Source organism: Leopardus geoffroyi, chromosome B1, assembly GCF_018350155.1.
Source record: "Leopardus geoffroyi isolate Oge1 chromosome B1, O.geoffroyi_Oge1_pat1.0, whole genome shotgun sequence".
Lineage (NCBI taxonomy): Eukaryota > Metazoa > Chordata > Mammalia > Carnivora > Felidae > Leopardus > Leopardus geoffroyi.
Window position 1 is genome coordinate 39673552 of NC_059327.1, and position 27840 is coordinate 39701391.

At 35.4% G+C, this 27840-nt stretch overlaps 1 protein-coding gene across 7 annotated transcripts in view; it reads right to left on the reverse strand.

The window, feature by feature from the left end:
- HOOK3 (hook microtubule tethering protein 3) overlaps nucleotides 1-27840 on the reverse strand; it is a 116230-nt gene that overhangs the window by 41569 nt on the left and 46821 nt on the right. For all 7 annotated transcript variants that reach the window (XM_045458704.1, XM_045458695.1, XM_045458674.1 and 4 more), the window contains 6 exons: nucleotides 26804-26887; nucleotides 19226-19389; nucleotides 12578-12718; nucleotides 10807-11008; nucleotides 6433-6543; nucleotides 5634-5721 (listed from right to left, as the gene is read on the reverse strand). In XM_045458704.1, coding sequence (XP_045314660.1) covers nucleotides 5634-5721; nucleotides 6433-6543; nucleotides 10807-11008; nucleotides 12578-12718; nucleotides 19226-19389; nucleotides 26804-26887 — 790 coding nt within the window. The remainder of the gene's footprint in view (nucleotides 1-5633; nucleotides 5722-6432; nucleotides 6544-10806; nucleotides 11009-12577; nucleotides 12719-19225; nucleotides 19390-26803; nucleotides 26888-27840) is intronic.

Genomic DNA, 27840 nt, shown 5'->3' on the forward strand with positions numbered 1-27840 from the left:
CAAAGTCATGACAATTTTCCTCTGTTTTATAGGTTTAGCCCTTACATTAGGTCTTTTGCCCATCTTGAGTCCATTTTTTAAAACATGAGTTTGGATGTAGATATCCAGTTTTTCCAGCACAGTATATTGAAAAGACTTTCCTTTCCCTCACTGAATGGCTTTGACACTGTTGTTGAAAATCGACTGACGACATAAGGAAGGGTTTATTTCTGGGCTTTCTATTCTATTCTGCTGGCCTTATATGACTGTCTTTATGCCTATACCACACTACTCCGATTGCTACCATTATATTAAGTTTTGAAATAATCAGGGTGAGTTCTCCAACTTTTTTCCTTTTTAAGACTATTTTGGCTATTCAGGATCCCTTGAGATTCTATATTAATTTTAGGATGGGTTTTTCATTTTTTTGTAAGAAGTGGCAACAGTAGTTTTCAGTGTGCAAGTCTTTGCTTCCTTGGTTAAATTTATTCCCATGTATTTTATTCTCTTTGATCCTGTAATATATAAAATTATTTTAATTTCCTTTTTAGATTTTTCATTATTAGTGTTTGCATATATATTTTTGCTGCTAATATAACTGAGCTGCATCCTACAACTTTGTTGAATTCATTTTACTAGTTCTAACGGGTGTTTTTTGTTTTTTGTGATCATGCCAACTCGAAAGATAGTTTTAGTTCTTTCCAATTTAGATTAAAAAATTTTTCTTTTGTCTAATTGGTCTGGTTAGAACTTGCTGGGCTATGTTCAATAGAAGTGTAGAAGTGGTGGTAGTTGGTAGTCTTGCTTCTGATCTTAGAGCAAAAGCTTTCAGTCTTTCATCATTGAGTTGATGTGAGCTGTGGATTTTTCACATATGGACTTCATGTTGTGGAAGTTCCCTTTCTAGCACTCTTCCTAATGAAGTTTTTTATGTTTTTTTTTTCCTTTAATGATGGTGTTAGACTTTGTCAAATGCCTTTTCTGCATCAATTGAAATGATTATGTGATTTTTCTCCCTTCATTCTCTTAATGTGATATAGTACATTGATCTTTGTATGTCTACTCTTATGTGAATTTCATGTTTTTCAATTACAGTAGCTTTATAGTAAGTTTGAAATCAGAATGTGATTTCTCCAACCTTTTCCTTTCCAAGATTTCTTTTCTTGGTTATACTGGTTCCTTTGTATTTTCACATAAATTGAATAAGTGTGTCAATTTCTACAAAGGAAATCTGCTTAGAATTTGATTGGGATTGCACTGAATCTTTATTATTCAATAAAGTCAATATTAAGAGGACTACAGTCTTAACTAGAGTGAATTTTCTGATACCTGAACATGGATTGTCTCTCCATTTATTTAGATCTTTAGCTTGGCAATGACTTAATAGTTTTCAGTGTACAGGTCTTCTGCTTGTATTTTTTTTTTTTAAATTCAAATCCAAGTTAGTTAACATATAGTGTAATAATTATTTCAGGAACAGAATTTAGCGATTCATCACTTACATGTAACACCCAGTGCTCATCTCAGCAAGTGTCCTCCTTAATGCCCTTCACCCCTTTAGCCCTTCCCCCCACCCAAACCCTGGAGCAAATGCAGAGTTTGCTCTTTGCATTTAAGAGTCTCTCATGGTTTGCCTCTCTCTGTTTTTATATTATTTTTGCTTCCCTTCCCTTATGTTCATCTGTTTTGTATCTTAAATGCCACGAGTGAAATCATATATTTGTGTTTCTCTGATTGACTTATTTTGCTTAGCATAATATACTCTAATTCTATCCACATTGTTGCAAATGTTATGCTTCTTTATTAAACTTACTCCTAAGCATTTTATTCTTTATGCTACTATTGTAATTTCATTTCCAGATAATTTACTCATAGTACACAAAAATATAATTGGTATTTATATACGGATCTTATTATATATTGAGGCCTTGCTGAACTCATTTACTAGTTCTGTGATTTTTTTTTTTTTACGTCCTCCTTTCTAATCTGAATGTGTTTTATTTCTTTTTCTTGCCTGACTGCAAGAACCTCTGATACGACAACGAAAAGAAGCAGCAAGAGTGAACATCCTTTATGCACCCCCATGTTTACCGAAGCATTATTTACAACAGCCAAATTATGGAAGCAGTCCAAGTGTCCATTGATAGATAAATGGATAAAGAAAATGTGATATTCATTTTATATATATATATATATATATGTATATACATACATATATATAATATATATATATATGTATATACATATATATATATATATGCACACACACACACACGCACACACACACACACACACACATATATATATATATATATATATATATATATATATATATATATATATATATAAAATGCAGCCATAAAAAAGAATGAAACCATGCAATTTGTAACAACATAGAGGGAGATAGTATAATTCTAAGTGAAATAAGTCAGAGAAGGACAAATATCATATGATTTCACTCATATGTGAAATTTAAGAAACAAATGAACAAAAGAAAAAAAAAGAAGAAACAATACAAAAAACAAACTGCTAACTGTGAAGCACAAACTGATGGTTGCCAGAAGGGAGGTGGGTGGGGGGATGGGTGAAACAGGTGAAGAGGATTAAGGAATACACTTAGAATGAGCACTGAGTAATGTACAGTATTGTTGAATCACTATATTGTACACCTGAAACTAGTTTAACACTGTATGTTAACTATGCTGGAGTTTAATAAATAATAACACATAAAAAATAGTGATCATCCTTGCCTTGTTCCTGATCTTAAGGAAAACACTTAGTATTCACCATTAAGTATAAAGTTAGCTGTAGGTTTTTCATAGATGTCCCTTATTAGGTTGAGGAAATTTCTTTCTATTGAAGCTTGCTGAGAGTGTTTCTCACAAATGGTGTCACCATTTTTTTTAACTTAATGACATAACATACATATCTCTCCAGGTCAGGCATATAAGATATAGTTCTTTTTTTAAATGGCTCTACAGTTTACAGTTGAATGAGACTTTTAGGTTGTTTCTAAATTTCACTATTATAAACGACGATTTAATTCATTAGGGTAAATTTTTTGAGCAAATTTGCTAGGTCAATGACATATACATAAATAAGGTTAAAACATATAGGCTTATAGGTAGCAAAGAAACAAAAGTGTAAGTTTACATGAGATAGCCTCTCTTGATATGGGGGCTGAGAGTTAAGGAACTAAGGTTTAGGCTGATTCTTAAAATTTGGGAAAAACTTATACAGTAGATTAGAGATACATGAAAGGATTACCAAGCAGCAATGAGTATCCAATTATGTTCAGAAATAATTTTTGGTGAAGACAAGCAAGATATAGAATTTTCTCAAAAGCAAAAATCTACTACTGACTACTTCAAACTAAAAAGCCTCTCCATAGCAAAGGAAACTGAACAAAATGAAAAGACAATGCACTAAATGTAAGAAAATATTTGCAAACAATACATCTGATAAGGGGTTAATATAAAAACATTTAAAGAGCTCATACAACTCAACTGCAAAAAAAAAAAAAAAAACAATTAAGAAATGAGCAGAGGATCTGAATAGACATTTCTCTGAGGAAGACATCCAGATGGCCAACAGGTACATGAAAAGATGCTGAACATCACTCATCAGGAGGGAAATGCAAATCAAGACCACATGAGCTATCACCTCACACCAGTCAAAAGGACAAGAGATAACAAGCGTTGGTGAGAATGTGGAGAAAAGTGAACCCTTGTGCACTTTTGGTGGAATGTAAGTTGGTGCAGCCATTGTGGAAAACATAAATTAAAAATAGAACTACCATATGATCCAGCAATTCCTCTTCTGAGAATTTAATCCCAGAAAATGAAAATACTAACTTGAAAAGGTACCTGTGCCCTCATTATTTACAATAGTTAAGACATGGAAGCAGCTTAAGTTTCCATCAATTGATATATAAATGAATTGTGAGATTTTATATATATATATATATATATATATACACACACACACACATATACATATGTATACATACACACACACACACACATATGTATATATGAACTCCATAAGAAGGAAATCTTGCCATTTGTGATATGATGCATCTTGAGAGCAATATGCTAAGTGAATAACTCAGACACAGAAAGACCAATATTGTGTGATTTCATTTATATGTGGAATCTAAAAACAAAACAAAACAAAATAAAAAATACAAAAAAACCAAGCCACAGATACAGAGAACAGATTGGTGATCGCCAGAGGTGACATATGAGGGGGTGGGCAAAATGGGTGAAGGGGTCAAAAGGTACAAACTTCCAGATATAAAATAAATAAGTCACACAGATATAATGTATAGCGTGGTGACTATAGTTAATAACACTATATTGCATACTGAAAGTTGTTGAGAATTAGTTAAAAGTTCTCATCACAAGAAAACAAATTTTGTAACTGTGTATGTTGACGAATGTTAATTAGACTTCGTGTGGTGATCATTTCACAATAAATACCAATATCGAATCATTAGGTTGTACACTTGAAACTAATACAATGTTATGTCAATTATACCTTAATTTAAAAAAGGAAAAAAAAAGATAAAGATATATAACTGTCTTTAGCTGGCCCTGGTTAATTTGGAACAGAGAAAAAAAACTTTAGGCAATCTGAACTGGTGTTTGACAAGCTTTCACCATTAAGGAAAGATGGTGGTGATCAGAACACAGTTAAATGGCTGTGAGGTGGGCTGTGTAAGCTGGAAAATAAGGCCAGAAGAGAGCTGATCAACAGATATAGAAACCATAGACAGTGGGGGCGCCTGAGTGGCTCAGTCAGTTAAGCGTCCGACTTCGGCTCAGGCTGTGATCTCACGGTTCGTGAGTTCGAGCCCCGCATTGGGTTCTGGGCTGACAGCTCAGAGCCTGGAGCCCGCTTCAGATTCTGTGTCTCCCTCTGTCTGCTTGCACTCTGTCTCTCGCATTGTCTCAAAAATAAATAAACATTAAAAAAAAATTTTTTTTAGGAACAACAGAGAGGGGGTTAAAGGTGAAATGCGGTAGGCAGAAGGAATGAGGAGGAGAAAAAGGAGGTTGTAGTCAGAGGAGAGGAAGAATTCCAGTTTTGGGTGACTGAAAAGCCAAGGGCAAGTTACTGGAACAGGGGTGAACAAAGTGTGAAGCTGTACAAGTCACCGTTTAGGCTCCACATCTGCCAGCATGATGACAAAAGTGGAAGGGACTAACTTAGAGCTAAGTGCTGCTCCTTCCCTGTGAGAAGAGCAGAGTTCTACTTTGTACAGAAGTCCTGTAATGCATTGATATCCACCTCACATCTCAGGCGAAAAAAAAAACCACTGACTGACTTTTAAAAGAGGTCATAAGAAACTTTCCAGAATAAAATTTTCCAGGCTTATTAACACAGATGATTTAACAAATGTTTATGCTTTTGATCTAATAAAATTCAAATATTTACATATAATTAAAATACAAAATAGGCCAAGTAAATCTGGTCTTATTAACTATAGCCTATTTGCCACAAAATCTGGGTAACAGTTTATATCAACTTCATGCCTCTTCACCAGTTTTTCATTTTCATCCACTGGTGCAGGCATCTTAAAATGAATCAAAAATTTCTACTCATACTGTAAAAAATAAATGATCTTGCTTGAGCTACTGAAATGTTTTTACCTTGAGTTGTGAGCTGTCCTTCTTGCGCCTGTACACAACGAAGCTCTTCAATGGTTTCCTTCAGAGAATCCCTTTCTGTTCTTAACCTCTGGAGAGACATCAAAAATAAGGAAAGTTAGCTTTACGTTTTATGAATTTATTCATCAGTGGTCTTTGCCTTACCTAAGAGAGTGATGAACAGTAGGGAACGTGGACATGTTTCATGTTTTGATCTTCCATAGAAAGATCATAAAAGGAAAAAATTACAACAAATTTAATATTTAACAATATTAAATATCTACTATTTGCAAGGCAATATGTTATACACAGTTAAACATAAGAAACAAAACTGTTTACTCCAGCACATTATATAAAGTACATTATATAACATTCTTTTCATGAGACATAAAAAGATCAAAGAGCTAAGACTAAATATTCATCAACCATGACAAAGTAAAAATATTTTTAAAAGATTCAAGATATGATGAACAACAACAAAAAGAATTGTGTCCTCTCAATTATACAGAAAACAGAAAAGCTATTCAAATTTATAGAAAGTCATGAGCAGAACAATGTATGAGAAACAAAAGTGGTAGAAAACATAAAAGTATACAAAAGAAATTAGAGTGGAAGTAAAAACATTCTTTTTTACATTTATTTCTGAAACACAAATGTAAATCTATAATTTAAAAACAAATAGGATCTCTAATTTTTAAATTTATAAATAGAAGGAATTATTATAGTCCAAATATGAATTAAATGTCATTGTCTTAATTTTAGCAATGTTCAAAACCAAAGTGCCTAATACATATATACTCACATCTTTTTCTTTTTGAAGACTGTCAACTTTTTCTTTTAGCCGCTTATATTCAAAATCTAATTTATCTGCTTTCTTCGATTCTTCAGATAATCTATTTTGTAGTTCTACTACCTGATACAGAAAGGTACCATTAATTTTTAAAATTTGAAACATTGGAAATTATCACTATTTTCTTCCACAGAGCTATGAAAACTACCCCCTCCAGCAACAAATATCAAAAAGAAAAAAAAAAAGTGTACAATATAGCAGCCTAACCCAACAGAGAGAACAAGTAACAAAAATCTGCTCAGACATTATGGGTTCTAAAATCTGATTATCCAAAGTAGCAATGTACAAAATTACAAAGAATGTACAGTATAGACTTTCATTTCCTGTACTACACATAACAGAGGGGTCTGAAACTCAGCACAAAGCAAAAGAAATGCTAGGGAACAAAAAACCTGATTGCACAGCTGTGCTTACAAGAAAGTAAGAGAAAGCTTCAGGGCCTGAAATGAGTAGGAAGTCTGTATGGAAGCTAGAGGTTCCATGAAGCACCAACTGCTAATACCAGGAAACTAGAGCTTTGAATGTAAAGGAAGACCAGTTGTTTAACCATCTTGGGCTCTAAAAGGTACTGAGTCAGTAAACAGGTAGGTTAAGAAAAAATCCATTAGCTGGAAAAAATCAGTAAGGAAGCTTGCCTGTCATAAAGTGAGTGCTCTGGGTTTAAACAAGTATAACTAGAAAGTTTGTAACTATGGCCTACTAACATGTAGATTTGTGTTTCCATTTTTACCACAGGCTTTATCCAGCAAATCCTAACCCAGGCAATTAATTTAAAGTTGTCCTGGTTGGTAGTGCTGTGACAAATCTGGCATATACAAAACATTGTTTGGAAGAATACAACATCAACCAAAACCTCCTAGTATTCCTGAAGATAAAGAGGAGCCAAATGAAAGAGCAAAGGCCATAAAGAAGCCACCATGAACACCATTAACACTAACAACACTAACAACAAACTAGTAGAATAAGACCTGAAAGGATTTCAGATTGGAATTATTAGTTATAAAATAGTAGGTTTAATACTTAAAGAAAATAAAGATGGAAATCTAAATTAAGAAAGGAAGATGATCAGGCAGGTTTGAAAGAACACTCAAAGAGAACTTTTGGAAAGAAAAATATTATCATTGAAAAACAAAGTGTATTAAGCTCCAGATCAGAAATAGGTGGAGAGAATTAGTGTATTACAGAATTTCACTGCAATATTTCTAGTTGTAGATTCCTTATTTATTTAGTTTGTAATTCACTGTAAATACTACCTCTGATGTCCTTCATTAGTTCTAAAACAATGTTCACGCATCCTTTTCCTCAAATAACATCTTTTTATATTTCTTGCTGTTCTTTTTTCTGGAACTCTAATTGGATCATCTGATTTTAATTTAACATCTTTTAATGTCACGTATAGTTTCTTTGGGCTACATTTATTTTGGGTAGTTTCTCAGTCCACATTCAAGTTAACTAATTCTTTCAACTTTAGTGTATGTTGAAAATTGCGTAATAAAATGTTGGGAAGAAATATACCCAGGGGGCGCCTGGGTGGCTCAGACGGTTGAGTGTCTGACTTCGGTTCAGGTCATGATCTCACAGTTTGTGAGTTCAAGCCCCACATTGGGCTCTGTGCTGGCAGCTCAGAGCCCGGAGCATGCTTCAGATTCTGTGTCTCCCTCTCTCTCTGCCCCTCCCCTGCTCACGCTCTCTGTGTCTCAAAAAATAAACATTAAAAAATAAATTTAAAAAATAAAGAGAAATATACTCAGCAAAAAACTTGCCAGTATTCATGGTGCACAGAGCTGTTCTACTAAATCTTCTCCAACTCATTTTAAGCTAGTATAGTTTTGATGCCAAAATCAGATAAGGAAAGTATGAGATAGAAACCTTCAAGTGAATCATAGAGGCAAAATATTCTAAATAAAATGAACAAAGCAAACCTAATGATGTGAAACCAATAAATCTGCAGTGACTAAATGAATTTTGATTCAGGAATACAAGGATAGCTTAAGCAGAGACAATCCATTAATATAATTCATCAACGTTAATAGAAAGGAAGAGCAGAATAGGAGTATCTCAATAGTGCAGGAAAAGGAGCTGATTAAGTTTAATATCCATTTAAAATAGACACCCTGAACAATATATGCTAATACACTGGCAACACATTTAAAGCATTCTGTATAAAATCAACAAGAAATGGTTGCCTAATATGATAACTTCTATTCTGAGTTGTATTACAGGTCAGACATGCTGATTGAGAAGGAAAAAAATGGTATGGAATAGAAAAAGAGAAACAAAACTATTTTATTTGTATTTTATATGACTTCTGACAAGAGATACTGCAGACATTACTAGAAGTAATATGAGAATCTGGCATGGTTGTAAAATGACATAAACACCGATTTCAATTGCATAAATAAACAACAAACTGAAAATGGTATCCTTTCTTTTGCTAATTGCAGTTACAAAATCTGAACAAGGTACCTAAGAGTAAATGTAATATGTGCATGACATTTAGAAGAAAATTACAAAACTGAAAGACACTGAAGATCTAAATAAATGGAAAGATATATTGATCAAATAGGAACATTCATTGTCATAAAGATGTCAATTCTCCCCAAATTAACCAACAAGAGTCAATACAATTATAATTCCCAAAATTTTTGGGTATTTAGGTAAGGAAAAGTTCTAAGAGACAGTTTTGAAAAAGAACAAGGTGTATTATCAATATTAAATTACTAAAAATTTATAAATAATAAGACAGTGGGGTATTGTGTCAGAATAGACATATAAACCAATGAAACAGAAGAGAGTACCCAGAAACAAACTCACATTTAAGATGGAAACTTTAGGTATGTGATAAGATGGACTTGCAGGTCATTGTGGAAGAAACGGACTACTAAATAAATGCCACTACGGTGACTGGTTGCCTACACAGACAATGAAGTATTCAAATGGATCCTTAATCTAGCGTCCTACACAAAAATTAATTCTGTGTGATTTAAAGAATTGTGCACAAAACTAACTTTAAATCTTTGTTAAGAAAACAGAGGTTAGTCTTACATCTTTATGTAGGAAATTATTTAAGACAAAAGGCAAAATATTTAAGACAATATCATAAAAAGATATTTAAAGTTAATCAATCTCAAAAAAGGTAAAGAGAAAGGTCACAGAATGGTAGGAAATAAAAATAGCAAGTGTAATTGACAAAAGATTAATAGCAAGACCATATAAAGAACTTTCAGAAATCAGCAAGAAATAACACAATTTTAAAAATGAATAGAAGATTAAAAATGGGCAATTCACAAAAGAAATGTAATCAGTAAATATATTTGTAATTAGGGTAATGCAAAGTATAATCATGAGGCGACACGATTTCATATTCAACCAACTGGCAAAATTTCAAGTGTGACAATACTATGTGTTGGTGATGATGTGGAACAACAGGGATTCATACAAACTTCTGGTTAGTAATACAATCATTTTGAAGAGCAATTTAGCAGTATCTCATTAAATGAAGATACTCTAGGAAGAAATTCCTTATAGCTATAAAACTTTCACACATGTATAGAAGAGGACATGTTCAATACTATTGTGATATTTCTTGTAATTAAAAGACATGTTGAAACATCCTATGTTGTCCTTCAATAGGAAAATGGATAAACTGTGGTTTCGTGACTCAACAGGATACTGTATAGCAATACATATGAAACGAATAAAGCTATACCTGTCAACATAAACAAATTTCACAAATATAATGAGCAAAGTAAATCACAGAAGAGTCTTTTTACTATATCATTTATATAGTTCTGAAACATGTCAAAAATGTTACACATTATATATATATATATATATATATATATACACACACACACACACATACATATATATATATATATATACATACATACATATACACATACATGAGTAAATATATATGCACCAAAAGAATAAAGAGATGCACGGGAAAGAAAACTACAAAACAGCATAGTGGTTACTATAATGAAGAGGGCAAGAGTATGTTTTATTTTTTTTAAGCATAGATACTTATTCTTTTACTTTTGTGTATTTCTTAAGTATTACATAATAACTTAAAAATAAAAAACAATAAAAAGATTTGCTATAGAGACTAGTTGGTAACCTCTGGATAAGAACTAAGTTTTAATGTTAGCTATACTGGAATTAAAATTAAGAACTTAGTAAGAAAAAAAGAACGAAGTTTCCATAGGTAAAAAACAGAATACTGTGAAAACAAAAGTCAGTGGATTTTTGGTAAGCCACAGTATTATAATGGAAAGCTTGCTTGAAAACATCATTAAGAAACTTTGTTACTATTCTTTTTACCTGTCTCTTATATGTCTCAAGTTGACTTCGAGCTGCATTGGCTTTTCTTAACTCTTCCTCTAGACTGACAGTGTTCTGCATATACATAGTATTCTTTTCTTCTAAGAGTTTAACCTGACGCCTCAAATCACCAAGATCTTCTAGCTTCTTTTTATATGATTCCACTTGGCCTTCTAGTTTAGACACTTTATCAGAAGAATGTCTAGAATGAGATGGGAAATCAGAAATCAGAAACACATCCAGAGTTGTAAAGCTGTTTTAATAGTGCTAAAACCAAGAGGGACTGCCAGAAAAGAACACATTCAAATGAAGTTATAAGACCAAAGGTGACTCTAGATTAATGTTTTGTTCAGGCTAAAAAATATGACCAAAATTACAGCAAAACTTGTAATGGAGAATGTCATATAATTTCAGGAAAGCAAGTGGTGGTGGTGGGGTGTGTGTAGGGGGGTAGCCAGCACAGTGACATGTAGCAAAGAAGCAAAATAAATTGTGCGGTGTCCAAATGATTTGGCAATTAGAATGACATTAGTGACCAAAGGAACAGCCATTTCCGTGCAGCAGTGGGGGTAGGAGAGGGCACATTTTAAGGAGTTAAGGAGAGAATGTAAATTTTACCTTGTGTAATCTAAATTTGTTCTGGAGGGAAGGAGAGAGGAGTAAGTCTTTTTTCTAAGATGAGAGACCTAAACATATAAATATATGCTAAAGTGGGAGATCCAAATGCAAAGAGAAATGATAACAGATGGAACACAGTCCTTGTGTAAGCAAGAAGTATTGAGACCCAGAGCACTGAAGAAGGAATCAGCACTGGACATGAGAAAGAATGACAAGTCTACATTCTAAAAGCAAAAATGAAAAGATAGGTGGGAATGCAGGGCAGTTAGAGGTGCAGGAAGTACAGGGCATGGAGAGTCCCCACAGCTCATGGTTTTTCCTTGATGCAGTAGGAGACAATGTCATCTACTGAGACTAAAGCATTGAGAGGTGGGGGGGTGGGGTGGGAGGTGGGTGTCCAGGTGAAAAGAGTTATGGAAATAGGTGCTAGCTATGAGAGAAATGGGAGACAGAGCTATCTACCATGAGCAGCAGAATGGTGGACCACAGGTAAGAGCCCAAGGAAGAGTAAAGATCATGGCTTTGTAGTAGGACAAAACTGTATCACTATGTGATTTTCTCTATTCATTCTCAGTATTCAAAGAGCAAAAGTGTAAATGGCTGGAATGATCCGACAGAAGATAGATTATACAAGTGGAATGGTGGCAAATTGCGGTGGCAGAGAGTGAAGGCACTTAGTTCTCTCACTAAATGAGTCGAGGTGCAGGTAAACTGGTCCAGCAAGGAAATGATGCCTCGTGGGGTATGACAGTATCCGAGAAAGAGGAAGACTGAGTGAGCAGAGGACTTGAAATTAAAGAAAAGGAGTCATAATAAGAAAAGCTCCAGAGCTACACAAGTATTTAGTGATGGTCGGAGACTAGTTTCTATTTAACAAACATTTATACAGCACTTACTTACTTGACAGATGCTGTTCCAACGATTTAGAAATAAAAACTTACTTAGTTCTGCATCTAAATCTGAGGTGGGAGGTGTATTATCTCCATTTTACAGATGAGAAAATGGTTACATGAGAGGTTAAATAAATGACAGCACTGGAATCTGAACCCAGTTAAAATACCCTGCTATGCTAAGAGATCCTAGAGTTTATAACATGAGTGGCAGAGCTGTTCTGGGTGATGACAGGCCTGAGAGGTCACAAACATGTTCTTACCTAAGAACATCTATTTCATCTTTTAAAGACTGAGCATCATCTGCCAAAGTGGTTAGTTCATCATTCTGTTGCCGGAGTTCAGAGATTTCCTTTTCTAACTCTTCACAGCGTATACGATAATCATCTTTGGCTGCTTCTAGTCTGTAATCAAAACAAAATAGACCAAGAAAGTACTATTTATTGTCTAATAATTCTCCTTAGAACAGCAAAAGGAAATAAAAAACATAAGAATACACTCTTGAACCTGTCTCCTACTTCTGTGACCATAAGCTCTATCTTCAAGTTTTAACTATCCTGAAAATGGATTCCACTGGTCCAAGGCTTATGGAAACATAACAACTGATTATCACTCCTCTGTTCAGAAAGTTAGACATCACGTAATATTTTTCCAAATACAGAACATAAAATTTATTTAAAGTTTTATTTGTGACCATGAAATTAACAGATGTTCCTTGTTGAAAATTTATAATACAGGGGCGCCTGGGTGGCGTAGTCGGTTAAGCGACCGACTTCAGCCAGGTCACGATCTCGCGGTCCGTGAGATCGAGCCCCGCGTCGGGCTCTGGGCTGATGGCTCAGAGCCTGGAGCCTGTTTCCGATTCTGCGTCTCCCTCTCTCTCTGCCCCTCCCCCGTTCATGCTCTGTCTCTCTCTGTCCCAAAAATAAATAAACGTTGAAAAAAAAAAAAAAGAAAAGAAAAAAAAAAAGAAAAGAAAATTTATAATACAGAAAAGCAAGAAAAAAATATGTATTAATCTAAGTAGATAATACTGTTAATTAACATTTTTGAGTATATCCTCTAGTCTGGTTGCTATTCATAGGTCTTTTCCCCTCTAAATATGGATAATACCGTTCATACCTCTTATTTTATTTTGCTTTAACATAAATCTTTCCTTTTGATTTACAGGATTGTCTCTAATGTCACAAATATTTATTGTTGATTATTTATTTTTTTTATTTGAGAGAGAGAGAATGAGAGTGAGTGAGCATACAAGTGGCAGAGAGGGGCAGAAGAGGGCAGTCTGACGTGGGGTTTGATCCCCTGAACACTGAGAATCAGGACCTGAGCTGAAATCCAAGAGTGGGATGCTCAACTGACTGAGCCACCAGGTGCCCCCAACTTTTAAAAATTTTTTTTGAGAGAAAGAGGGAGCCTGAGTGGGGAAGGACTGGAGACAGGGAGAGAGAGAGACAATCTTAAGCAGGCTCCATGCCCAGCGAGGAGCCTGACCAACCACGAGATCATGACCGGCACAGAAATCAGGAGTCGGACGCTTAACCAACTGAGCCACCTAGGCGCCCCCTCAGGTGTTCCTTTATTTACTTTCAATTTTATTTATAGAAGTATTTCAATTTAACAGAAATTCTTAATTTCTATGTAATATTCTATTGATGCATTTTCTACCTTATAGTTTTCACTTTTGGTGTATGATTATAAAGCTTTTTTCTTTTATATAAAACATAAAAATATTACAAATATTTTAAAATATATTTAAATATAAATAAATTTAATAAATAAATTTTAATAATTTAATGAATAAATTTTACTATAAATAAATACAAATTTAAATAAATTTAAATATACACATATATAATAAAATATTATAAAAATATTTTATATTTCTTGTTAGTATTTAACAGGGTTTCTTTTTTTTTTTTGAATTTTTTTTTAATGTTTATTCATTTTTGAGAGACAGAGACAGAGCATGAGCGGGGGAGGGGCAGAGAGAGAGACACACACACAGAATCCGAAGCAGGCTCCAGGCTCTGAGTTGTCAGCACAAAGCCCGAAGCGGGGCTTGAACTCACAGACCGCGAGATCATGACCTGAGCTGAAGTCAGACGCTCAACCGACTGAGCCGCCCAGACGCCCCCAGGGTTTCATTTTTAACACTAAAATTCTCAATTTCCCCTGGAATTAACTTTAGTATATGATGTAATGTAGGAATCTAACTTTTCCTGCCAAAATATTCACCTACTATCCCAAAACCATTTAACAAATAATTTAATCTTTACCGATTGATTAAAAAATGCCACCTTTGTCATATTAGAAATTTATGTATACACTTGGGTCAGTTTTCTGGATCTGCATTTGTTACTGGTTTGTCTATTTTGCTGCACCAATACCAAAATTAGTACAGGTGTGTAACATTTCAACAATGGACATTGCAAGCACTCCCTCATTATACTTTGAGTGTAAACGTTCTGGGAATCTCCTGCTCATCAATACTTCTGGCTGAACACAAAATGTGAATTGGAATCAAGTTCAAATTATATAATAATTTAAGAGAAAATGGCATTCTTACAATGCGCCGTTAAAAATGTGTAAAAAAACCAAAGTAAACAAACAGATGTTATCGTTCTCCATATACTGAAATACTTTTTATGTACGACTAAGAAGTTTTTGTTGTACAAGTCCCTCATATTCCTTTTAAATTTTATTATTCCTTGGGTACTTATAAACTTACAAAAGCAAGTTTTTCCTGATGATCCTACCTAGTTATTACTAGAACATCTTATGACCTATACAAATGTCTTATAGTTACTCTCTTCCCATTAAGTGTTTACCGGTTCTGAGAACTTCTGGTTGATTCACTTCACATTTTCTAGGTGGACCAACCTATTATCCATAAATAATGATCATTTACATTTTGTCATTCCAAAATTTTATCTTATTTTTATTTCATTTTCTAGAAATAACTAAATTGTATCTGTGTGCCAGGCAATATTCTCAGTACTTTTCACATGTTAACTCATTTAATACAAAAATTCTAGAAAGTAGGTAATTATTAGACCATCTTACAGTGAATGAAATGGAGGCATGCCCAAAGTTACACAGCTACTAAGTGGCAAAGCCAGGATTTTTGGAATGTCTAGAAAAAAACTCAAATACTAGATTAATACAAATTATCATCTTGTTCTTTACTGAGAATTTCACACACCAACCTTATTTTATACTATTCCTTCTCCTTTAACTTATGGATTGAAAGAGCTAAAATAAGAAATTTAATAGTTATTGTAATAGACTTAATAACAGGTTAACGATCCTGGGATAAAGTTCATTGTAATAAAGTACCAATTGAAGTTGCTGTTGTTTTATTTAGGATTATTTAAAAATACTCATATATCAGATGTTAGTATTTTTTAAAATTATTTTTGTTGGGTTTGATGTAAGGGAAGGAAAAGTGGAAGTAAATTCTTATGCTCCAGATGTTATCATTGTCTAGAAAATTGTATTTAACCGCCCCCCCACCAACTATTTACTTTTAAATATTTGAAATCTACAATTTGAAAGACTAGTTCATGAATACCTGCATACCCTTTGCTAGATTCATCTACTTATTGTTAACATTTTGCCTCATATGCTTTCTCTCACTTTATGGGTAAACACATACATAAAATACACACGTACATTTTTTTTGAGAACTATCATAAAGGAAGCTGCAGAGGTCATGACCTTTCACCCCTAAATACTACAGCAGTAAGGATAGTCTTATTCAGCATCGCAATACCATCATTATATCTAAGACAATTAATATTAATTTATCTAATATGTAGTCCATATTTATCCAACTGTAGTAAAAATGTTCCCTCTTTCCACTTTGATCCAGGATCCACATTATCTTTAGTTGTATTATCCCTTTTGTATTTCCTTCCTTTTGTTTTTTATAATATTGCCTTTTTTGATGGGTGGCTGGGTGGTTCAGTCAGTTAAAGTATCAGACTTCAGCTCAGATCATAATCTCGCAGTTTGTGGGTTTGAGCCCCAGGTCGGGCTCTGTGCTGACAGCTCAGAGCCTGGAACCTGTTTCAGATTCTGTGTCTCCCTCTCTCTCTCTCTGCCCCTCCCCCACTTGCAATCTGTCTCTCTCTTAAAAATAAACAAACATTTAAAAAATATAAAAAAATAAAGAGAAAAAATAAACTCCTATTTTATTGACTTTTTTGAGTAGTCTTACCCATCTTTAAGGATATTCCTTATTCTGATTATTTCTTCATGATTACATTCAGGTTAAATATCTGGCAAAAATACTATACAAGTGACACTGTGTACCCTGTGGGTGGTGCTGCTTAGTTTGATGATTTAATTAAATGGTAACTGCCAGATCCCTCCATTAGAAAAATATATTGTCCCTTTGTAATTAAAAATAATCCATGAGGGGCGCCTGGGTGGCTCAGTCGGTTAAGCGGCCGACTTCGGCTCAGGTCATGATCTCGCGGTCCATGAGTTCAAGCCCCGCGTAGGGCTCTGTGCTGACAGCTCAGAGCCTGGAGCCTGTTTCAGATTCTGTGTCTCCCTCTCTCTGACCCTCCCCCGTTCATGCTCTGTCTCTCTGTCTCAAAAATAAATAAACGTTAAAAAAAAAAAAAAAATCCATGAGGGGCACCTGGGTGGCTCAGTCAGTTAAGTATCTGACTTCAGCTCAGGTCATGATCTCACGGCTCATGAGTTCAAGCCCCCCATCAGGCTCTGTGCTGACCGCCTGGAGCCTGCTTTTGATTCTGTGTCTCCTTCACTCTCTCCCCTCCCCTACTCATGCTCTGTCTCTCTCTCTCAAAAATAAATAAAAACATTAAAAAAATTAAAAGCACAATACCACTATCACATATATTAAAATTAATAATTTCTTCAAAAACAATCTATGAGAGTTAAAACTTTAAAGCTCGTATCAATGCTCAAAAAAGAAAAAATATGAAAGATACAAGGTTATAATACAGATAACCCAGAAGAATTATATTTGACTATAAGGAATAATAAATACTAAGAGGTATAAATATGTAGTGCTGATAAGTACTTGAATTGTTTAAGCGCTTCAAAATAATAATTGCAATATGTACTACAACATGTATTCTGGAACAAATAAAAGACTTAGACACTATTTCCTTCATAATGAATACACAGGACAATTCTAAATACCACTTCCCCAAACCATACTTTAAAAACTAGCCACAATTTAGGGGCATCTGGGTGGCTCAGTTGATTAGGCATCCAACTCTTTCTTTCAGCTCAGGTCATGGTCTCACAGTTCAGGAGTTAGAGCCCTGCATTGGGCTCCATGTACTGACAGTGCGGCCTGCATGGAATTCATTCTCATTCTCATATTCTCTCTCTCTCTCTCTCTCTCTCTCTCTCTCTCTCTCTCTCTCCCCCCTGTCCACCCCTCAACCCCCCTTCAAAACAAAACAAAACAGAAAAAAAACTAGCCATGATTTAGAAACAAAAGGGTACAGTCATACTTAGATTTTACTATCTACCAATTCTGTCTTAGAAGGTCAAGATTAAGATGAAGGGTTCTCAAACTTTTTGGTCTCAGGACCTCTTCACACTCTTAAAATTACTGACATTTCAAAGAACTTTTTTTTACATAGGTTTTATCTATTGATATTTACTTATCATATTTAAAACTTAAAACAGAAACACCTAAATATATTGAAAAGGACAGTAATAAAACTATTATATCAATATAGACAACACATCATTTATGAAAAATAACTGTATATCCTAAAACACAAAAATAGGGAGAAGAGTGGTGATGTTTTACATTTTTGTGATTCAAATAATCCAGTCTTACAGGAAACAGCTGGGCTGTCATAGCTATTTCTATATTCACCTGTTGTGACACCTTTTTGGCTGAAATGTATGAAGGAAATCCACCCTTGCACAGACATGTAGGTAGAAAAGGGATGGGCTGGAAGCCTCTCTGAAAGGGTCTCTGCAAACCTGCAGGGGCCCACAGACCATATCTTGAATTGCTCATGTAGACCACAGGGGATGGACTATTTCTAAGGTTTCAGAAAAGACTTAAATATAGTTTTTTTGTTTTTTCCTGTTAAAGCAAAATATATATCTTACTGCTAAATCCTTCAATCGTGTGGGTCTGTTTTATCTGGCAGGATGCCAAATTTTTCCTTTTCTCCTTTTCCCTTTCACCATCCAATTGCCAAAGGGTGATTCTCCCTTCCTCTTAGCCTTTTCCTCTCCCAGAAGATGTGTTTAGAAAACAGCCCCTTTAAATTAGCTTGACCTTTAAATAAGCCTATCTCTATAAATCATGGACCTGGCCTTTTTATTGTGTCCCTTTAAACCAAGTACCTGCAAAGGGCACCAATCTCTTTATGTTAGTGCCACTATGTTTTCAGGGTATCTGGTCCTTTAAGGCAACTCACTTGACTTTGAAATCTTTTCCCTGCAGTTTGTGGTTTAATCTCTTTTTTGTCTTAAAACTGATTTCAGATTTTGAGGGAGTTTAATCTTTCTGATGATCTCTCCAACTTACCTTACCCTCAGGCCCTGTATTTTTCTGTCTTCCTCTAATTTTTTGTTAATCTGCCTTTTACTTGCCTCAAAGCACCTAGCAGGATGGGGTGGGACATGTGTATGGGATGTGTGGTTCTTGTTTGCTTTTCTCACAAGAACGGCTGAGGCATACTGTCTTTCAGGTAATATTGAGCATGTGGTTTTGACAGAATTTTTCCTAGGTATGAAGTTACCTTCGTGTCACATGGGAAGATTTGGGGAAGTTGTTTATTTTACATCCTCCTGTGGTTTGCAGCCACCTAGTGTTATAGTCCTAACACTATATTCTTAACTTTAAAAGACAATTACCAAATGTTTTAATAGATAGACTTTAGTGAGGGGTCTTTTACCTGAATGTTTCTTCTTGGAGTTGTTCTAATTGAGTTTGGAGCTGCAGATGTCTTCTTCCTGCAGGACTGTTCGGATCTTCTATAGAATCAGATTGATTAAGTCTTTCCATTAATACCTGATTCTCTGCCAAAAGACTACTTTTCTCCTCTTGCAATGCTGCAACCTGTTAGAATATAGGAAGACAGCAATTATTTCTTCCAATTACACTGGCATCAGCACAATCACTTGTGAATTACCATTATGAATTAAAGCCTGTTTTGATCAACCTCCACTGCAAACATTTACACTACCTTTGAATACTGCACAGGCAGAGCAATATACAAGAGTAAGCAGGAATTCATTCTTTACATCTGAAAAGATAGTCCACCAAGTAAGATATGTAAATGGCAACTAAGCACACAAAAAGATACTCATGATTAATCATTAAGGAAATGTAAATTACAACCACAATGTTCTACCAATACACTCCTAGAAAGGCTAAAATAAAAAATACTGGCTATACCAAGTGTTGGCAGAGATGTAGAATAAATGGAAGTCTCATACGCTTTTGGTGACAATGTAAAATGTTTCAAGCACTTTGGAAAACAGCTTTGCGTTTTTAAAAAAAAATTAAACATGCAACTACTACATGACCTAGGCAGTATTTACTTACTCAAGAGAAATTAAAGCACATGGCCACACAGATTTATAAAGAATGTTAACAGCTGTTTTATTTGTAATAGAGAAAAACTAGAAACAACACAAATGTTCATCAACAGGTTAATGGATAAATTCTAGTATGTGCATATAAGAGAATACTGTTTGGCAATGAAAAAGAATTAACTATGGATACCATCAACATAAATGAATCACAAAATAATGAAAAAAATCAGACAAAAAAGTATATAATGTATGATTCCTTTTATATACAATTCAAGAAGATACAAACAAATCTATAGTAACAAAGCAGAGCTGGGGACTGGAGGGGGAATATAGAGTCATGAGAAAACGTTTGAGGGTGATAGGTTCATTATATCAATTGTGGTAATGTTTTCACACATTCATACATATGTCAACAGTTTTGAATGTACACTTCAAATATGAGCAGTTTATTATACGTTCATTTTATCTCAATAAAGCTGTAATAACAAAAGTTAACTGCCATTTCTAATTCTTGCTCCCCATCCTCCACTTTCTCCTGAACTCATTCTAGCTGGGCTATTGGCCTTACCATTCTACAAAACTGCTCATCAGATCACTACTGACACCTCCATGTCACTGCGATCAATCAATGTTTGAAGCAACCGATCACATACTCCTCCTTGAAGCATTTCCTTCACTTGGCTACCAGGACCCCTTACTCTCCTGGTTTCTATACCAGCCTACCAGGCTTCCCTGTCTCCTTAGTCAATTCCTCTTTATTTCCCTGCCATTGGACTACCCTACAGCTTTTCTTCTTTACATACAGTGATGGCTTCCAGTTTCATGGCTATAAACGTCCTTGATTCAGTGATAACTTGCACATTTCTATTTCTAGCCTGCATGCCTAAACTGGACATCATTTACACTTGGATGCCTAACAGGCATCTCAAATTTAAATTGTCCAAGTGGAGCTCTTAATCGCTTCTCACTCTCATTCCCTCCAGTCTTTCCTATTTCAGTGAAAAGGAACTCTGTCCTTCCAGTAGCTCAGTCATAATCCTTAACATCTTCCTTCATACTCACATCCAATTTGTAAGAAAATATCATTGGCTATACCTTCAAACATATTTTGACCACTTCTTAACAAGCCCTAAATTCCAATCTAAGCTAACATAATTTTTTTTTGCCTGGATTTGTGCAGTGGTTTCTTAATTAGTCTTCTAAATTTGGCCCTTGCCTCCCTTTAGTCTATTCTGCATACACCGGTCACAATAATCCATTTAAACAAAGTCAGCTCACATGACTACTTTGCTCAAAATCCTCCAACAACTTCCCACTTATTCAAAGTCAAAATCTTTACAAAGGCTTCTAAGGCCTCTTCAGACTGATATCCACTTCACACACTCTCTTCAGAAGGCACTCAGTAACATTTGTTGAATAAATGAATGAAGCTAAAATGCCAGCTCTATAATTTGTCAGGTTTCTATAAATGCGTGAGTCTGGTCTCAGAAGAGAGCAGTGGCTCTATTCCATGTCACTGGACTATTTCATCCATTTCTGCACCTTCCTCCATTTTTTTTTTTAAATGATGTATGCCTGTGTATTTGGCAAAAGTCCTTTTCACACACACGGAAAACGGAGACTACAGGCATACCTTGTTTTGCTGTACTCCTCAGTACTGCCATTTTTACACATTGAAGGTTTGTGGCAATACAGTCTCAAGTCTATAGGCACCATTTTTCCAACAGCACTGCTCACTTCATGTGTCTGTCACATTTTGATAATTCTTATAATATTTCAAACTTCTTCATTATTATTGTATTTGTTACGGTGATCTTCGATGTTGCTATTGTAATTGCTTTGGGTGCCACCAAACACACCCATATAAAATGGTTAATTTAGTTGGTAACTGTTGAGTGTGGTCTGACTGCTCCACTGACCAGCTGTTCCTCCCCCACTAGTCTATCTCTCTCCTCAGGCCTCCCTATACTCAGAGACACAAAAATACTGAAATTATTAGGCCTACTATACCCTGTAAGTGTTCAAGTGAAAGGCTGCGCATCTCTCATTTTAAATCAAAAGGCAGAAATGATTAAGCTTAGTGAGAAAGGCACGTTGAAAACCGAGATAGGCTGAAAGCCAGGCTTCTTGTATTAAACAGTATAGCCAAATTGTGAATGCAAAGGAAAAATTCTTGAAAGAAATTAAAGGTTTAAAGCTACTCCAGTGAACACGCAAATGATAAGAAAGTGAAACAACAGCCTTATTGTTGATATGGAGAAAGTTTTAGTGGTCTGGAGAGATCAGCCACAATATTCCCTTAGGGTAAAGCCTAATCCAGAGCAAGGCCCTAACTCTTTTCAACTCTATGAGGGCTGAGAGAGGTGAGGAAACTGCGGAAGAAAAGTCTGAAGCCAACAGAGGTTGGTACATGAAGTAAAAGGGAAAAACTACCTCCATAACAAAAAGTGCAAGATGAAGTAGCAAGAGCTGATATAGAAGCGACAGACACCAAATTATCCAGGAAATTAAGGAGTTGAGATAATTCATGAAGGTGGCTACATTAAACAGATTTTCAATGTAGATGAGAAATTCTCTTCTATTGGAAGAAGAGGCTATCTAGGACTTTCACAGCTAGACAGGAGAAGTCAATGCCTGACTTCAAAGCTTCAACAGACAGATCTACTCTCTTATTAAACATTGATGCACCTGGTGAGTTTAAGTTAAAGCCAATGTTCACTTACCATTCTGAAAATCCTAAGGCCCTTAAGAATTAATGCTTAATCTGCCCTGCCTGTCCTCTACCCATGGAACCAGAGTCCCGATGACAGCACATCCGCTTACAACATGGTTTACTAAATATTTTAAGTCTACTGTTGAGACCTACTGCTCAGAAAAAAAGATGACTTCAAAAATATTACTGCTCACTGACAATGCCCCTGGTGACCCAAGAGCTCTGATGGAGAAGTACAATGAGATTAATGTTCAAGCCTGCTAACACGATATCCACTCTGTAGACTATGGATCAAGGAATAATTTAGATTCTCAAGTCTTATTATTTAACCAACACATTTGGGGGGCACCTGGGTGGCTCAGTTGGTTATGCGTCCAACTTGTGATCTGAGCTCAGGTAATGATCTTGCGGTTCGTGAATTCGAGCTCTGAGTTGGGCTCTGCACTGACAGCATGGAGCCTGCCTGGGATTTTCTCTCTCTCCCTCCTCTTTCTGCCCCTCTCCCACTTGTGCTTGTGGCTCTCTCAAAATAAATAAATAAACATTAAAAAAAAAAAAAAAAAGAAGCACATTTGGTAAAACTGTAGCTGCCACAGATTATAATACTTTTTCTAATGGACCCGGGTAAAATGAATTGAAAACCTTTGGAAAGGATTCACCATTCCAGATGGCAATAGGAACATTCATGATTCATGGGAAGAGGTTAAAAAAAAAAAAAAAAAATCAACATTAACAGAAGTTTGGAGGAAGCTGATCCCAAGCCTCATGGATGATTTTGGAGTTCAAGACTTCAGTGGAAAAAGTAACTGCAGATGTGGTGGAAATAGCAAGAGAACTAGAATTAGAAATGGAGCTTGGGGGCACATGGGTGGCTCAGTGGGTTGAGCATCTGGCTCTTGATTTTGGCTCCGGGCATGATCCAGGTCACGGGATGGAGCCTGCGTCCAGCTCCTCACTGAGCATGCAGCCTGCTTAGACTTTAAGATTCTCTCTCTCTCTCTGCCCCTCTCCCCCACTTGCACGCTGTTTCTCTAAAATTAAAAAAAAAAAAAATTCTCTTTCTCTTTCCCTCTGCCCCTCTCCCTGGCACGTGCGCTCTCTCTAAAAAACAAAAACCAAAAACCAAACCAACCAACCAAACAAACCAACCAAAAAAGAAATTGAGCCTGAAAATGGGACTGAACTGCTGCAATCTCAGATAAAACTTTAATAAATGAGTAGCTGCTCCATAGGGACAAGCAAAGAAAGTGACTTGGGGTGGAAAAGTGACTTGGGGTGAAGATGCTGTGAAGGTTGTTGAAATGGCAACAAAGGATTTAAAGTATCACATAAACAGTTGAGAAAGCAGCAGTAGTGTTTGAAAAGACTGACTCCAATTTTGAAAGAAGTTATACTGTGGCTAAAGTTATCAAACAGCATAACATGCTACAGAGAGATCAACTGTGAAAGGAAGAGTCAATTGATAGAGCAAATTTCATTTTAACAAACTGCCACAGCCACACCAGCCTTCAGCAACCACCATCCTGATCAGTCTATCAGCAGCCATAAATGCTGAAGCAAAACACTATACCAGCAAAAGAAATTATGATACACTAAAAGCTAAGATGATGGTTAGCAATTTTTAGCGATAAAGTCTTCCTAAAGTGTATACATTTGTAAAAAAAAAAAAAAAAAAAAGAAAGAAAGAGAATATACATTTGTTTTTATTTAAAATTTTTTTTTTAATGTTTATTTTTTGAGAGAGAGAGACAGAGAGAGAGAGAGAGAGAGAGTGAGCAGGGGAGGGGCAGAGAGAGGAGACACAGAATCTAAAGTGGGCTCCAGGCTCTGAGCTGTCAGCGCAGAGCCCGATGTGGGGCTCGAATTTACAGACCACAAGATCATGACCTCAGCCGAAGTCGGACGCTTAACCGACTAAGCCACCCAGGTGCCCCTACATTTTTAGGGGCAACATAATGCTATTGCATACTTAACAGACTACGATAAAGGATAAACATAACTTTTATACACACTAGGAAGGCAGATAATTCATTTGACTTGCTTTACTGGGATACCAGCATTATTGCAGCAGTATGGAACAATAACTCCTAAGTATGCTTGTAATAAAAAATGATACTTAAACATGATTTAAGAAAAAAATCAGACAAAAAAGGGGTTTATCATAAAAAAGCTATAGTTTCCCGCAGAGTGCTTCTGCTTCTAACAGACAACTAATTTTAACTATTCCTAATTTTACTGTCTTGGGTTGTTATTTTACATCTCTAACTGTTTTACACTTCTATTTCTTGATTTATCAACATCAGACATTATCTAGTGACTTTCTCCTCTGACAGGTTAAATTATAGCAACTTGTGCCATCCTTCCTTTCCACAAACAGCTATATCACTATTCTTGTTTCCTTCATTGGTCACCTCTGCAATCTTAACTACTTATTAACTCCTCCACTCAATCCCCCACCCATTTATGCACTCACTCATCTGCCTACTATATGGACCACGGACCACAGGACCATGGAAAGCCTTTCCGGGAGGCCTAATTTAGTACTTCACACATTTAAGTGCCCAATACATATTTTATGCCAAATTAATCATGTGATTTTGAGCTGAGACTGGATGACTAGAAGGAGCCAGCCATGTAATAGCTGCTGTGCCACAGAAGTGGTTCTTGACTTCTTGGTAAGACAAGAACATTAGTGTTCCTCATGGCTCCTATCCTAGTTTACTTCTCAACTACTATCACCTGCACCTCTACTTTCACAATAACATTTCTCTCTAGGACAATTCTACATGTTGAAATTGGTTTATATTATTACATTAGAAATCAGAGTATCAAGTGTATTACTACTATTTTCTGCAGAACTAAGTGTGTCATAGGGCAACCCCTTCTATTCTCATAACCTGTCTGCAACCCTGCCATTCACTTTGCAGTATGTCTATACCAAGTTTGGTAAACTCTTCTGTAAAGAATCAAGCAGTGAATATTTTAGGCTTTGAGAGCCATAGGTCTCTGTGGCATGAACTCTGTCCTTACAGCATGAAAGCAGTCATAGACAAGATGTGAAAAAGCAAGGCTGTGCTACAATAAAACTTTACTTACAAAAACAGATGACAAGGTGTAGTTTACCAATCCCAGTGTATAACTTTAATGTTATTGTGACCAGATAATATTATTTACCTTCTAACCCAACAAGTGTGCTATGATTATACTTCCTCCTATGTGCATCCAAAGCAATGACCAACACCTATGCCTTTCAAAGTAAAGTGCTTCTATTATAAAATATTATGAACTAAGTATATTCATAACCCAGCTTTAACAAGCATCAAAACATGGTCAGTTATGTCTTATTTGTACCTCTCTCCATGCCCCCAACCTCCTTAATTTTGAGGTAAATCCCAAATATTTTTTTTATTTTCTGTCTTTTTTGTTTTTTCTTTAACTTTATTTTTTTATTTTTTAAAATTTACATCCCAATTAGTTAGCATATAGTGCAACAATGATTTCAGGAGCAGATTCCTTAATGCCCCTTACCCATTTAGCCCATCCCCCCTCCCACAACCCCTCAGTTTGTTCTCCATATTTATGAGTCTCTTTTGTTTTGTCCCCCTCCCTGTTTTTATATTATTTTTGTTTCCCTTCCCTTATGTTCATCTGTTTTGTCTCTTAAAGTCCTCATATGAGTGAAGTCATATGATTTTTGTCTTTCTCTGACTAATTTCACTTTACTTTCTGTCTTTTTATTAGTGACTTCTTGAAATTTACCTACCCTATTAATTTTTTTTTTTTTTTGAAGATTTTTAAGTAATCTTTGTACCCAACATGGGACTCAAACTCACAACCCTGAAATCAAGAGTCACATGCTCTACAAGAAGCTGGACTGCATGTAAATTAGAGTATTTATACTATGGATACTGGAAAACACTACAATCAGGGCTTTTAAAAATCTCCACTCCTCCCTAAAGCTAGCACTGATATCCTTCCTTTCTTTTCTTGGGTCCTTATGCCATTTTCATTCAGTTATTATCAATCTAATAGGGTTGTAAGAAGGAAAGAAAGCTAACATATTTGATTAGTCTATTTTTAATCAAAAACCTGCTTTCCCTTTTTTTCTCTTTAATTAGGGTTGTGTTACAGCCAAACTATAGTACATGGTAGTACACAGTATATCTGGTGTTACTTATAATGGTGCATTTCAAACAGGTAGTACACAGAACGGATCTCTTACCTGCATATCCAGTTCATGGCACCTTTGAGCGATTTCTTCCTTTGCTGACAGAGCTTCATTTAGTTCCTCCGTAGTTTTCTTCAACTAGTTACAAACAAAGAGATACAATAAACATTTCAATATGAAGGAGCAACAGTTAATAATTACATAGGTACAATAAAGAATTAAAACATTTCCATCCCATTTCTTTCTGAGGGGCAGGGAGAAATGGAGAATCCTTCTGGAGAGTCAAAAGAAGGCATTTCTAACTCAGTATCTTCTAGTCCTAAGTCTTGTTTTTTCTGTACTCTGAATCTGGTACTTTCCTCTTATCAAGTTTTCTTACATTTGCCTATCTGGGCTACATGATTCTCGGTAATGTTGATTCTGTAATAAGTGAGAAATTTTACCTTGATAAAATATGCATGTGCTAGAGGATAGGGGTTTCAATAGTTGAAATATATAGCTGATGTATTTCAACCCAAGTTCTTCAGTCATATTAAACCTTTAGTTTGCATAACAGTTTTTAAATTATTATTCTGATTCTCAACACAAACCAAACACTTCTAAGTTGTGTCCCATTATTATATAAACTCTAAGTTAGCAAAGCATGAAAAAATTAATTAAAATTAATTACTTAATTTAAAAAAAGAAAAATTGGCTAAAAAATTATAGTGGCTTTTCCTTTCACATGACCAAACTTCTGTGTAATATAGATACAAAAAAATTCATAAAGGTAACAAACTTTAGGGGTGCCTGGGTGGCTCAGTCCGTTAAGAGTCAGACTCTTGATTTAGGCTCAGGCCATGATCTCTGGTTCCAGCCTCCACCCCCCCAACCCTGGACCCCCCCTTAAGGGATTTTCTCTTTTTCCTTCTCACTCTGCCCCTCCCCTGCTCACATGCTCACACATGCGTTCTTTCTCTCTCTCTCTCTCTCTCAAAATAAATAAACTTAAAAAAAAGTAACACCTTTAAAACCTAACATCACAAAGTAAGGGACGCAAATTACAACTTGGGTTAAAATCATATGTCCAAAGATTTTCCTACAAAACATTT